Source organism: Oncorhynchus mykiss, chromosome 5 (assembly GCF_013265735.2).
Source record: "Oncorhynchus mykiss isolate Arlee chromosome 5, USDA_OmykA_1.1, whole genome shotgun sequence".
Lineage (NCBI taxonomy): Eukaryota > Metazoa > Chordata > Actinopteri > Salmoniformes > Salmonidae > Oncorhynchus > Oncorhynchus mykiss.
The window spans coordinates 25,726,609-25,739,988 of NC_048569.1; the positions used below are offsets into that span (position 1 = coordinate 25,726,609).

The 13,380-nt window shown below is 42.7% G+C and overlaps 1 protein-coding gene across 1 annotated transcript in view; it reads left to right on the forward strand.

Annotated features, from left to right (window-relative positions):
- The window catches only part of cacna1b (neuronal-type voltage-gated calcium channel subunit Cav2.2), a gene marked incomplete at both ends in the record, with an annotated part of 120,100 nt that overhangs the window by 53,709 nt on the left and 53,011 nt on the right, over positions 1-13,380 (forward strand). Inside the window, 8 exon segments of the mRNA NM_001124629.1 lie at positions 1,180-1,252; positions 1,586-1,703; positions 2,036-2,103; positions 2,211-2,317; positions 4,460-4,522; positions 9,060-9,773; positions 9,892-10,094; positions 13,168-13,294. Coding sequence (NP_001118101.1) covers positions 1,180-1,252; positions 1,586-1,703; positions 2,036-2,103; positions 2,211-2,317; positions 4,460-4,522; positions 9,060-9,773; positions 9,892-10,094; positions 13,168-13,294 — 1,473 coding nt within the window.

A 13,380-nucleotide genomic window follows, 5' to 3' on the forward strand; every position in this document is an offset into this window, starting at 1 on the left:
TATGGGCCCTAGTCAAATGTAGTGCACCATGAAGGGAATAGGGTGCAATTTGGGACGTAGACTGTCTGTTTTTCTGCACTACACCATGTAGATTGTTCAGGCGTCACATCAGGAGTGCTGTAAAGGTTGGAGCTATGGAGCTGTGTGGCTCCCTCCATGGTGGCTTGTGTTTCCTGGTGTTGCATGGCTCTGTATAATTTAATGACATATATAACAACCTTCACCGCCATCTCTGAAACCACTCCTCACCTGAAGCCTAGGAATGCACAGTGTAGATCCCCACATTCTCTCAGAACTCTATTGTACCTGTGTATAACATTATACAAGGTTATGTTGGTGTGTGTAGGAGTGTGTGTGTAAAGGTTTCAAAGAGCAGGTTTGACATAGAGAGTCAGACAAGAGAAAGAGAGACTGTAATGTAATTGTAACAAGGTACAGTAACAATGTGAATGCCTGGGTCTTGAACTCTGAGTTTCTTCTCCTAATTATGTCTACATCATACTGTCAAATCAAATCTTATTTGTCACATGGACCGAATACAACAAGTGTAGACCTTACTGTGAAATGCTTACTTATAAGACCTTAACTCTTATTTTTCTGCATTGTATGGTTAAGAAAATATTTATAAAATTAACTAAAGTAAAAAATAAAAAATAAAAAAGCAACAATACTATGTGTATTTGTACTGATAAACAGCAGGATGGAGATCTGTTGTTGCATTGAATTAGTTATAACTGTTTATTTGTTGGAGAAGAGTTTGTCTGCCAGATTTTTTTATTTATTTTACTAGGCAAGTCAGTTAAGAACAAATTCTTATTTTCAATGACAGCCTAGGCCAATGCCTGTTCAGGGGCAGAACGACAGATGTCAGCTCTGGGATTTGAACTTGCAACCTTCCGGTTACTAGTCCAATGCTCTAACCACTAGGCTACCCTGCCACCCCATAATGATGTCAGTTGGCAAACATTAAGTAATTCAGGGTTGTTGTAGCATATCCAATGACTGCAAATGTCATGATACTGGATTTACACATTTCAACTGCTGTGACCATAAAATGCACTACGCTCAAACCTACATGTAGATGGAAACCCATGTATCTGATTCTGAACATCCTGCCTGTCCTCTCTCAGGCCAAACGTCTTCTATTTGACTCAATCTGTCCATTGTTCTTTCTCCAAGGTTTAATTTTGAAGAGGAGACGCCGACGACCAACTTCGACACTTTCCCGGCGGCTATTCTCACCGTCTTCCAGGTACTCGGTCTCTTCTTCTCTCCATTTAATGAACCAACTAATTTGGCTTTTCACTCTGGAGCTCTATCCTTCGGAATGTTGGACTAGATTAAATAATTGTGTTTTGAACTAAGATCATTTGCAATTAGTGGAATTTGTTGGTCTAACTACTTTTTGTCTCTGTCTCCAAATGACTCATCTTTCTGTTAGCCTGTGTTATACTTTTATTTAAAGTATTAATTGTTGAAATGTTGACTTTACATTATAACTAAATATTTTGTATTCTTCATTTCATACACTGAACAACTCCCCCAAAAAATACATTTTCCATTCTATCTCAACGGCCAATGGCAGATTTTGACTGGCGAGGATTGGAATGCAGTAATGTATCATGGTATTGAGTCCCAGGGGGGCGTACGGCGGGGGATGTTCTCCTCGGTCTACTTCATCGTCCTCACACTCTTTGGAAACTGTATCCTCTCTGACCCTCCGAGTCGTGCCACTGCATGGATATCAGAGATTTCATCTGCATGAAATATTCATATAGTTAAATATAAATATCTCATGTCAAGTGCTGCAATGAGAGCTGTAAACTTTGACAAATTATTTCCGTGGGGGGGGGGGGGGGGGGGCATGCTCCTGGACCCCCTTAGGAGGGTTCCCCCAGTGAATTCTGTCCATTTCAACCTCGCACATTTCCACCACATCCGGTCTGTTGCTGATATTTGGTTGCAATGCACCACGGCTTAGCCGTGAAATCCACTATATTGTGTTAAAGTTTTTCCTGAGCTTACTTCCAACCAGACACGCTCCTGAATGTCTTCTTAGCTATCGCCGTCGACAACCTCGCCAATGCACAGGAGCTCACCAAGGTAAGTCTGATGAACCCACAGAACCACATTCTACCCAGGGAACTTTAAAGAACAATTCTGAATAAAATTACCCCTGGTAACCCATCCCTTATGGTTTATTGGTCCAGGATGAGGAGAAGCAGGAGGAAGAAGCCAATAAAAAGCTGGCCCTGCAGAAGGCCATGGAGGTGAAGGAGGTCAGCCCCATGTCAGCAGCCAACATCTCTATCGCTGCGTAAGTCGCCTACCCCCATGTTCTCTAAACATGGTCTTTCCTGTGTCCCCTCCCATTCTGACACCAGCCTGTCGCTATATTGTCAAGTATCAGATATAGCTGGTTCTGCACATGGCCAATGTGCTGTTGGTGTCTTGGCTCTGATCACTGTCTCTCAATGTGTCTCTGTTGTGATTATCGCCTCTGTCCATTTGCATTCTCCTAACTACACAATTGACATGTCTGGCATGTTTCTGTCTACGTGTGTGTGCTTTGACGATGATCCTTCTCTTTCTGACAGGAGTAGATGATTGGTCTGAAACAGATCTCCAGTCAGCAGCAGTTTCTCTGATTGGCCTTTCAGTCTTATTTCGTGATCATCAATACAACTGATTCATGCATTAGAGTCTGATGGAGTCAATCAGAACATTGTCAACATCAGCAATCTCCTATAACCTGTTTACTGTATCTAACCAAGCAGCCATGCCCTCTCCCCACTGGAATTGGCTATAGGACTAATTCTTGAATTGTGTCATTTTCAGCATTAGGGATGTCATTATGTACCAGGTAAAGATGAGCTCTATTGACAACAGTACTCTATAAAGAATATTGACAAAACATTTTGACAGTCAATAAGTCATTGGTTTGTACATGACAATGCATCAGTAATGTCATTCTCAGCCCATGTGGGACACATCACCTATTAGATGTTTATGACATGTCCTCTGTGTATACTGTGAGCCCAATGACCTGGGCACATATTGAAAAAGACCCCCAGAGTAGCAGTTTTGATTTAGGATCCTTTTAGCCTTTACCACCATAATGAATAAGATAATATGGATAGGAGGGACCTGGTCCAAGATCAGCACTCCTACTTGGAGATGCCTTGTGGATACGGGTCTAGGTCAGAATGGTGGTTAGTTTCAGAAAACAAATCTTTGAAAAAATGAATTCATTTCTCATGGACAGATGACCAAATTTCACACTATTTTAGTTCTTAGTCAACCAAGATGAATAATGAATAAACACATTTTAGATTGACAGTAGCCTACTGCATCAATCCTGATGATTGCTTTTGAAAATGGATTTGCCATAAATAGCCACTTGTTTTATCTGTGCTAGTTATGTCCGTTGTTGGAATGAGACCAAGGTGCAGCGTGGTAAGCGTACATCTTTCTTTATTTTGATGAACACCAAAAAAATAAAAAAGATACACGAACGTACCGCTCTGCAGTAACTGTACAAAAACAAGATCCCACAAACCCAGGTGGAAAACAGGCTGCCTAAGTATGATCCCCAATCAGAGACAACGATAGACAGCTGCCTCTGATTGGGAATCATACCCGGCCAACAAAGAAATAGAACACATAGATTTGCCCACCCAAGTCACACCCTGACCTAACCAAATAGAGAATAAAAAAGGCTCTCTAAGGTCAGGGCGTGACTGTGTTTTTATCTGAATTTTATATTTTTAACATAGAATGATTAAACCTTAATGAGGTTCATTTGTCAGTCTATTTCAAAGCTATGTTGATCCAGGCCATTTCTGAGGAAATGTTTCATTTTTAGATATCTGCATAATGTGCAGTTTTACAAGGCTTTTTACTTTTGATTAAGGGAATCCATAATCGTCTTTTATTCACAAAAGTAATCATGATGTTTTTTAAACGAAGACCATTGTCTGTTTGATTGAAAACGTCACTCTTACGTTTGAAAGCCTTTGTAAACCCAGTGTGTATTGAACTTTGCAAATCCCCTTTGATACCATTTCTTTAATTACATTGACTTGAGTGTTATTTCTTCTGAAAGTTTTCAGTTTTATGTCTTTGGTAACACTTCAGTGAAGGGGTTTAGTATCAATAAATATTTTCACCCCTCGTAGTCACTTGACCACAGTATGTAACAGTGTGTGGTGTACAGTACTACAAACTATCTATACAGTATAGAGTACACTACCCCTACTGCTGAAGTGTTAACCACTATTGTAGTTGTTGCTCTGTTGTACTAGTCCTTCTTGTTTGTGGAGGGGACAGGTGGACAGACAGACAGGCAGGCAGGCAGACAGACACTTTATGGAGTCCACCTCTCCCCACCACATCCTTTTGGTTTGTGTCTCATCCTTTCTTTCTTTTTGTTTTTATTGTTTTTGTTCTGAATGTGCAGTTTTGTAAAGCAAAATCGAGATGCACGCTCTCGCAGCTCGTCCGTCTCCAGCGTGCATTCACCGTGAGTTTTTGCTCTCTGTTACAATGTTACAATATTTTTACGCCCTCTCCTCTCCTTCCCCGTCTTCTCACCCATACCTGCCTCCTTCTGCTTCCCCTTTCGCCTTGTTCCACCTCTCCTTTCCCCCTCTTCCTCGCCCATACCTGCCTCCTTCTGCTTCCCCTTTCGCCTAATTGCTATATAAATATTAATTGCCTTGGAGCACGGTCAATTCCCAATACATTTTGTCAGTTTTACAGCTTGTGTTTTTTATACCCCGGGGTTTCACTTCTTCAACACACTGGGTGAGAACCAAACAAATTATAGTACAGTAGCCAAGGGGTAGTATGCCATACTAGACAAATCAAATAAAGTGAAACAGCATTACGTTGATTTAACCTCTGACCTCTTTGAAATTACATGAATTTGGCTTAATAATTTTTGCCAATTTTTTTTTTTAGTAACAACTCTCATTTCTAAACGTTGTGGTGTTGTTGTTGCTAATCTGTGTGTATGTTTCTAATCTGTGTGTATGTTTCTATCTTGTCCACTGTAATCTCTCTCTCATACCAAAATCACAGCTTACATTATTTGTCTATGCCTTGCATACTTGTTTGTCTGTCTGTCTATTGCTTTTGTTATCTGTTTTATCTATTCCCCTGCCCGTCGAGTCTTGACTTACAGGTGACACAAAGAATGCAACTTTACTAGTCAGACATACATACAGTTGAAGTCAGAAGTTTACATACACTCAGATTGGAGTCATTAAAACTTGTTTTTCAACCACTCCACAAATTTCTTGCTAACAAACTCTAGTTTTGGCAAGTCGGTTAGGACATCTACTTTGTGCATGACACAAGTCATTTTTCCAGCAATTGTTTACAGACAGATAATTTCACTTTTAATTCAATGTATCACAATTCCAGTGGGTCAGATGTTTACATACACTAAGTTGACTGTGCCTTTAAACAGCTCGGAAAATCTCAGAAAATGATGTCATGGCTTTAGAAGCTTCTGATAGGCTAATTGACATAATTTGAGTCAATTGGAGGTGTACCTGTGGATGTATTTCACCTTCAAACTTAGTGCTTCTTTGCTTGACATCATTAGAAAATCAAAAGAAATCAGACAAAACCTCAGAAAACAATTGTAGATCTCCACAAGTCTGGTTGATCCTTTGGGAGCAATTACCAAATGCCTGAAGGTACCACGTTCATCTGTACAAACAATAGTACCCAAGTGTAAACACCATGGGACCACGCAGCCGTCATACCGCTCAGGAAGGAGACGCGTTCTGTCTCCTAGAGATGAACGTACTTTGGTGCGAAAGGTGCAAATCAATCCCAGAATAACAGCAAAAGGACCTTGTGAAGATGCTGGAGGAAACAGGTACAAAAGTATCTATATCCACAGTAAAATGAGTCCTATATCGACATAACCTTAATGGCCGCTCAGCAAGGAAGAAGTCACTGCTCCAAAACCACCATAGAAAAGCCAGACTACAGTTTGCAACTGTACATGCGGACAAAGATCGTACTTTCTGGAGAAATGTCCTCTGGTCTGAGGAAACAAAAATATAACTGTTTGGCCAAAAATTACCATCGTTATGTTTGGAGGAAAAAGGGGGAGGCTTGCAAGCCGAAGAACAACATCCCAACCGTGAAGCACGGGGGTGGCAGCATCATGTTGTGGGGGTGCTTTGCTGCAGGAGGGACAAAATAGATGGCATCATGAAGGGGGAAAATTACGTGGATATATCGAAGCAATATCTCAAGACATCAGTCAGGAAGTTAAAGCTTGGTCGCAAATGGGTCTTCCAAATGGACAATGACCCCAAGCATACTTCCAAAGTTGTGGCAAAAGGGCTTAAGGACAACAAAGTGAAGGCATTGGAGTGGCCATCACAAAACCCTGATCTCAATCCCATGGAAAATTTGTGCGCAGAACTGAAAAAGCTTGCGCGAGCAAGGAGGTCTACTAACCTGACTCAGTTACACTGTCATGAGGAATGGGCCAAAATTCACCCAACTTATTGTGGGAAGCTTGTGGAAGGCTACCCGAAACGTTTGACCTAAGTTAAACAATTTAAAGGCAATGCTACCAAATGCTAATTGAGTGTATGTAAATTTCTGACCCACTGGGAATGTGATGAAAGAAATTAAAGTTGAAATAAATAATTCTATCAACTATTATTCTGACATTTCACATTCTTAAAATAAATTGGTGATCCTATCTGACCTAAGACAGGGAGTTTTTACAAGCATTAAATGTCAGGAATTGTGAAAAACTAAGTTTAAATGTATTTGGCTAAGGTCTATGTAAACTTCCAACTTCAACTGTATATTCATACTGTACACACAGAGTCATACAGTCAAAAACATGTGTACATAGAAACCATCTTTGAAATGATTCCTTCGGGCCTCCCGAGTGGCACTGCGTTCTAAGGCACTGCATTACAGTGCTTCAGGCATCACTACAGACCCTGGTTTGATCCCAGGCTGTGTCACAACCGGCTGTGACCTGGAGTCCCGAAAGGCGGTGCACAATTGGCCCAGCGTTGTCCGGGTTAGGGGAGGGTTTGGCCAAGGGGGCTTTACTTGGCTCATCGCGCTCTAGCGACCCCTTGTGGCAGGCCGGGCTCCTGCAGGCTGTCTTTGGTCATCAGTTGAACAGCGTTTCCTCTGACACATTGGTGCGGCTGGCTTCCGGGTTAAGCGAGCAGGTGTTAAGAAGTGCGGCATGGCGGGTCATGTTTCAGAGGACGCATGACTCGACCTTCGCCTCTCCTGAACCTATTGGAGAGTTGCAGCGATGAGACAGGATCGTAATTGGATATCACGAAATTTGGGAGAAAAAGGGGGTACATTTTTTTTTAAGTATACCATATCCCATGGTAGGAAGAACAAAGGGTTACTTGCCTTGAAATCTATATTTCCATCCCATCTTCATACTAATCCACTAGATTTTGGCCTTGGTATGAAGTTCATGTAAATCCTAGCCTTTGTCTGAATCCAGACCCATTTTTCCTGTTCTGTGTTTATTCAAGTGTTCTAGTTTGTCAGGCATGTTAGCTTACCATTAAGAGAGTAAAGGAACTAGGAGATCAACGTGAGGTATTTTCAGCTGATGAAAGCTGGCTTCCCCCATTATGCAGGTCAGGACTGGCTGCTCACAATACTGGAGAATTATCAACTGTTGTCATCTACAGTACTAACTCAGATGAATCGATGAAACAGGAAGCATAAGCAAGGAGAAAATTACATCCCTAACGAAACAACACCTCCACTTCACTGATCCTCAACACAGGGGCCCCACAAGGGTGCGTGCTTAGTCCCCTCCTGTACTCCCTGTTCACCCATGACTGCGTGGCCACAAACTCCTCCAACTCAATCATCAAGTTTGTAGACGACACAACAGTAGACATACAGCATCCAATGTCACAGGAAGGCCAAAAGGATCAACAAGGACATCAACCACCCGAGCCACGGCCTGTTCACCCTGCTATCATCCAGAAGGCGAGATCAGTATAGGTGCATCAAAGCTGGGACTGACAGACTGGAAAACAGTTTATATCTCAAGGCCATCAGACTGTTAAATAGCCATCACTAACTAGCTACCACCCGGTTGCTCAACCCTGCACCTTAGAGGCTGCTGCCCTATATACATAGCCATGGAATCACTGGTCACTTTAATCATTTTTACATACTGCTTTACTCGTCTCATATATATATATATATATATATATATATATATATATATATATATATATATATATATATATATACTCTATTCTATTCTACTGTATTTTAGTCAATGCCACTCCAAAATTGCTCGTCCTAATATTTATATATTTCTTAATTCCATTCTTTTAATTTTAGACTTGTGTGTATTGTTGTGAATTGTTAGATACTACTGCACTGTTGGAATTAGGAACACAAGCAGTTCGCTACACCCACAATAACATCTGCTAAATATGTGTATGTGACCAATAACATTTTATTGATTTAATGCAACCATCACATGTTCTCACATGCCTGTTAGACCTCACAGGGAATCGTGGTGCTTCTGGTCCAAACATGGCCAGTGTGCATCCCAAATGGCACCACCCTATTCCATAGTACACTACTGTTGACCAGGGCTCTGGTCATCAGTAGTGAACTATATAGGGCATATGGTGCCATTTCAGATGCAGCCCATGTGTGAATCTGTAGAGGGTTTGGGTGAGCATGTTTTAAACCCAAGCGTGGTAAATGACAAGTTTACTATGGGGAGTATTTGTGTTGGCACATCCATAAAGACCATCTTGTGTCTCCAGCCAGCAAAGTCCCACTGTTGTTTGTACAGCAACTCAGACCATATGGGAGAAATTAGCAATTTGTTTTGTGTGCAAGTTGTGAAGCTCAGATGCTCATGGGTTGATATGCTTGTGCTATGGATTTCTTAAACACCATTAATACCAAAATAGGAGAGCTACAGGTGAGCTGCTACTTCACTCTAACACCCTGTATCCCTCTCACTCCTCATATCCGTTCCCCTCACCTGTCCATTGGCCCTGCAGTAAGGAGCAGCAGAGAGCCAATAAGATAATGTCAGTGTGGGAGCAGCGCACCAACCAACTGCGTCGAAACAACCTGAGAGCCAGCTCCGAGGCTCTGTTCAACGAGCTGGACCCCGAGGAACGTCTGCGGGTCTCCTCCGCCCTCCACCTGCGCTCCGACATGAAGACCCACAACGACCGCCCCCTAGTGGTGGAGCCAGGTAACGGGGACAATCCCCGACCCCCCGAGGAGGACAGAGACGGAGCAGACCCCCAGCAAGAGGGAGGAGAGCCCCACGGTCCACAGCCACGCAAGCACTACCGTCACCGGGAGAGGAACGGGGAGATTGGGGAGAGCAGGCATCACACCCACCACAGCCGCAGTAGGGACCACTACCACCCAGACGGGCCCCGGTCCAAAGAGGGCAAGGTGGAGAGGAACCATAGTCGAGAGGGGGGGCAGGGCCACAGGCACCATCACCAGGCTGAATCCCCAGAGGAGGGGGTTAACGGAGGGGGAGAGGGAAGGGAAGACCGCCACCACCACTCCGACAGACAGGGGAACAGGGCCCTGGCTACCAGGGACAGACTGGAGAGCAGGGGCCGGGGCCACAGGGAAGAGAACGGAGAAAGGAGGAAGCACCGCTCACGCAGAGTCAGGGCCCAGTCAACACTGGATGGAGACGAGTGCAGAGAGAACGGAGAGAGAAATGGAGACGGGGACCAAGGACACAGGTGAGACCAGTGCTGACTGACCAACACATTCTCAATGTGCTTTAATTACCTATTTTTACTAAGTCATCACCGCAGAGCTTCACTGATGTGCACAGGCTGTGTTTTGAATGTTTTGCAGGGACAGGCAGACCGACTCTCAAGGGGAGAGCTTGGCCACCAGTCCTGTGCAGCCTCCTGCAGGTCTGCAGGCTGGAGAGAAGCAAGAGGATGCTGACAACCAGAAGAACAGCCACAGAGCCAGCCAGGCAGGCCTGAACAGCAACACTGTCCACATCCCTGTCACCATCAACGCCCCATCCAGAGAGACCACCATCATACCCAGTCAGTACCCTAGTCTCTATCTTAGTCCAGGAGTTTTCTAACTTTTCTTGCCCAGGGACCCACCGCCAAGGCAAACCAGCGAACCAGGGACCCCCCCATCATATGTTAGCAAAACAAATTGTGAATGATAACGGCAAGTAGAAGTAATTAACATTTAATAATGATAAGCAGTTTCATTTTTCTGACCACCTCACAGTTCATTGGAAGAGGAAGTGTAAACTCTAACATAGTCTATTACCTAGAAAGGCATCTTCGCGGCGTAGAGAAAGTGTTGCTGTTGTAAAGCACATTTTCAGCAATTCTTCAAATTTTCTCATTGAACTCATTGAACATTTTGTAGCCAATTTTCAGAAATTCTACACACTTTGGCATAGAGCGGAGACAATTTTGCCAATTCTATTTTGCCATGGCTAATGCTGTGTTCCTCTGGTCAAACATTAGAACAATTTTAATGGACATTTATTTTTATAATTCTCCCTGACTGTCTAGCTTTTATTTGATTGTTAGTTCTAAAGATGATATTATGAAAATATAAAGTTTAATCTTTTTTGTGTGCTTTCTGTCTGTTTTTGGTCTTTAAAGTTGACACTGAAATAGTTTTTCCATCCCGTAAATAGCCACATACAGTGCCTTGCGAAAGTATTCGGCCCCCTTGAACTTTGCGACCTTTTGCCACATTTCAAGCTTCAAACATAAAGATATAAAACTGTATTTTTTTGTGAAGAATCAACAACAAGTGGGACACAATCATGAAGTGGAATTACATTTATTGGATATTTCAAACTTTTTTAACAAATCAAAAACTGAAAAATTGGGCGTGCAAAATTATTCAGCCCCTTTACTTTCAGTGCAGCAAACTCTCTCCATTTTTTTTTTTTTTTTTTTTTTTTTTTTTTTTTTTTTTTTTTTTTTTTTTTTTTTTTTTTTTTTTTTTTTTTTTTTTTAACCTTTATTTAACCAGGCAAGTCAGTTAAGAACAAATTCTTATTTTCAATGACGGCCTAGGAACAGTGGGTTAACTGCCTGTTCAGGGGCAGAACGACAGATTTGTCCCTTGTCAGCTCGGGGATTTGAACTTGCAACCTTCCGGTTACTAGCCCAATGCTCTAACCACTAGGCTACCCTGCCGCCCCAGTTTTCTAACTTTTCTTGCCCAGGGACCCACCGCCAAGGCAAACCAGCGAACCAGGGACCCCCCCATCATATGTTAGCAAAACAAATTGTGAATGATAACGGCAAGTAGAAGTAATTAACATTTAAGTTCAGTGAGGATCTCTGAATGATCCAATGTTGACCTAAATGACTAATGATGATAAATACAATCCACCTGTGTGTAATCAAGTCGCCGTATAAATGCACCTGCACTGTGATAGTCTCAGAGGTCCGTTAAAAGTGCAGAGAGCATCATGAAGAACAAGGAACACACCAGGCAGGTCCGAGATACTGTTGTGAAGAAGTTTAAAGCCGGATTTGGATACAAAAAGATTTCCCAAGCTTTAAACATCCCAAGGAGCACTGTGCAAGCGATAATATTGAAATGGAAGGAGTATCAGACCACTGCAAATCTACCAAGACCTGGTCGTCCCTCTAAACTTTCAGCTCATACAAGGAGAAGACTGATCAGAGATGCAGCCAAGAGGCCCATGATCACTCTGGATGAACTGCAGAGATCTACAGCTGAGGTGGGAGATTCTGTCCATAGGACAACAATCAGTCGTATATTGCACAAATCTGGCCTTTATGGAAGAGTGGCAAGAAGAAAGCCATTTCTTAAAGATATCCATAAAAAGTGTCGTTTAAAGTTTGCCACAAGCCACCTGGGAGACACACCAAACATGTGGAAGAAGGTGCTCTGGTCAGATGAAACCAAAATGTAACTTTTTGGCAACAATGCAAAACGTTATGTTTGGCGTAAAAGCAACACAGCTGAACACACCATCCCCACTGTCAAACATGGTGGTGGCAGCATCATGGTTTGGGCCTGCTTTTCTTCAGCAGGGACAGGGAAGATGGTTAAAATTGATGGGAAGATGGATGGAGCCAAATACAGGACCATTCTGGAAGAAAACCTGATGGAGTCTGCAAAAGACCTGGGACGGAGATTTGTCTTCCAACAAGACAATGATCCAAAACATAAAGCAAAATCTACAATGGAATGGTTCAAAAATAAACATATCCAGGTGTTAGAATGGCCAAGTCAAAGTCCAGACCTGAATCCAATCGAGAATCTGTGGAAAGAACTGAAAACTGCTGTTCACAAATGCTCTCCATCCAACCTCACTGAGCTCGAGCTGTTTTGCAAGTAGGAATGGGAAAAAAATTCAGTCTCTCGATGTGCAAAACTGATAGAGACATACCCCAAGCGACTTACAGCTGTAATCGCCCAATTTTTCAGTTTTTGATTTGTTAAAAAAGTTTGAAATATTCAATAAATGTCGTTCCACTTCATGATTGTGTCCCACTTGTTGTTGATTCTTCACAAAAAAATACAGTTTTATATCTTTATGTTTGAAGCCTGAAATGTGGCAAAAGGTCGCAAAGTTCAAGGGGGCCGAATACTTTTGCAAGGCACTGTAAATGGCCTGCTTAAGAATTGTCTCCATATTAAAGGGATAGTTCAAGATTTTGGCAATGAAGCTATTTATCTATTTCCCTAGAGTCGGATGAACAGGAACAGTTTGCATGCTAACTGTTCCTGTTGGCTTCCAGTCATTGCACTAAGCCCAGTTAGCATGGGCTAGTGAAACAACCTCTAACTTCCTTCATGCTGGACGCAGTGACATAACAATGGTGGGAAAAAAATCCCCACAACCCCTAGGGGGCCGCGGACCCTAGTTTGAAACCCCTGCCTTTATCAATACCTCAGTCTGTACACCAGTCAGTTCCCCACTGTATTATGTTCCTCTTAGCCATAGGCTGCAGGGGAAACACTTGGGTGAAAGTGTAGTGTAACATTAGGTTAGTATGACTGATCAGCTGTGTGTTGGTTATGTTGTAGTGAAGGTCTATCATGAGTTCTTTCTGAGTGTAATCTCTCTCTCTCTCACTCTCGCACTCACTCTCTCTTTGATAGTGGATAACATAGACTGTGAGAGCCTCCCCCTGAACAAGGAGAAGAAGGACTTGGAGGAGGAGCTGAAGAACGGCCCCAAACACATTCTCCCCTACAGCTCCATGTTTGTGTTTGGACAGACCAACCCGTAAGTCATGTCCTGAGACAGGGAACCTGTTGGCTAGTAAGACTAGTCTGGGCTCAAACTGTTTCTGCATTTCTATATTTGGTGCC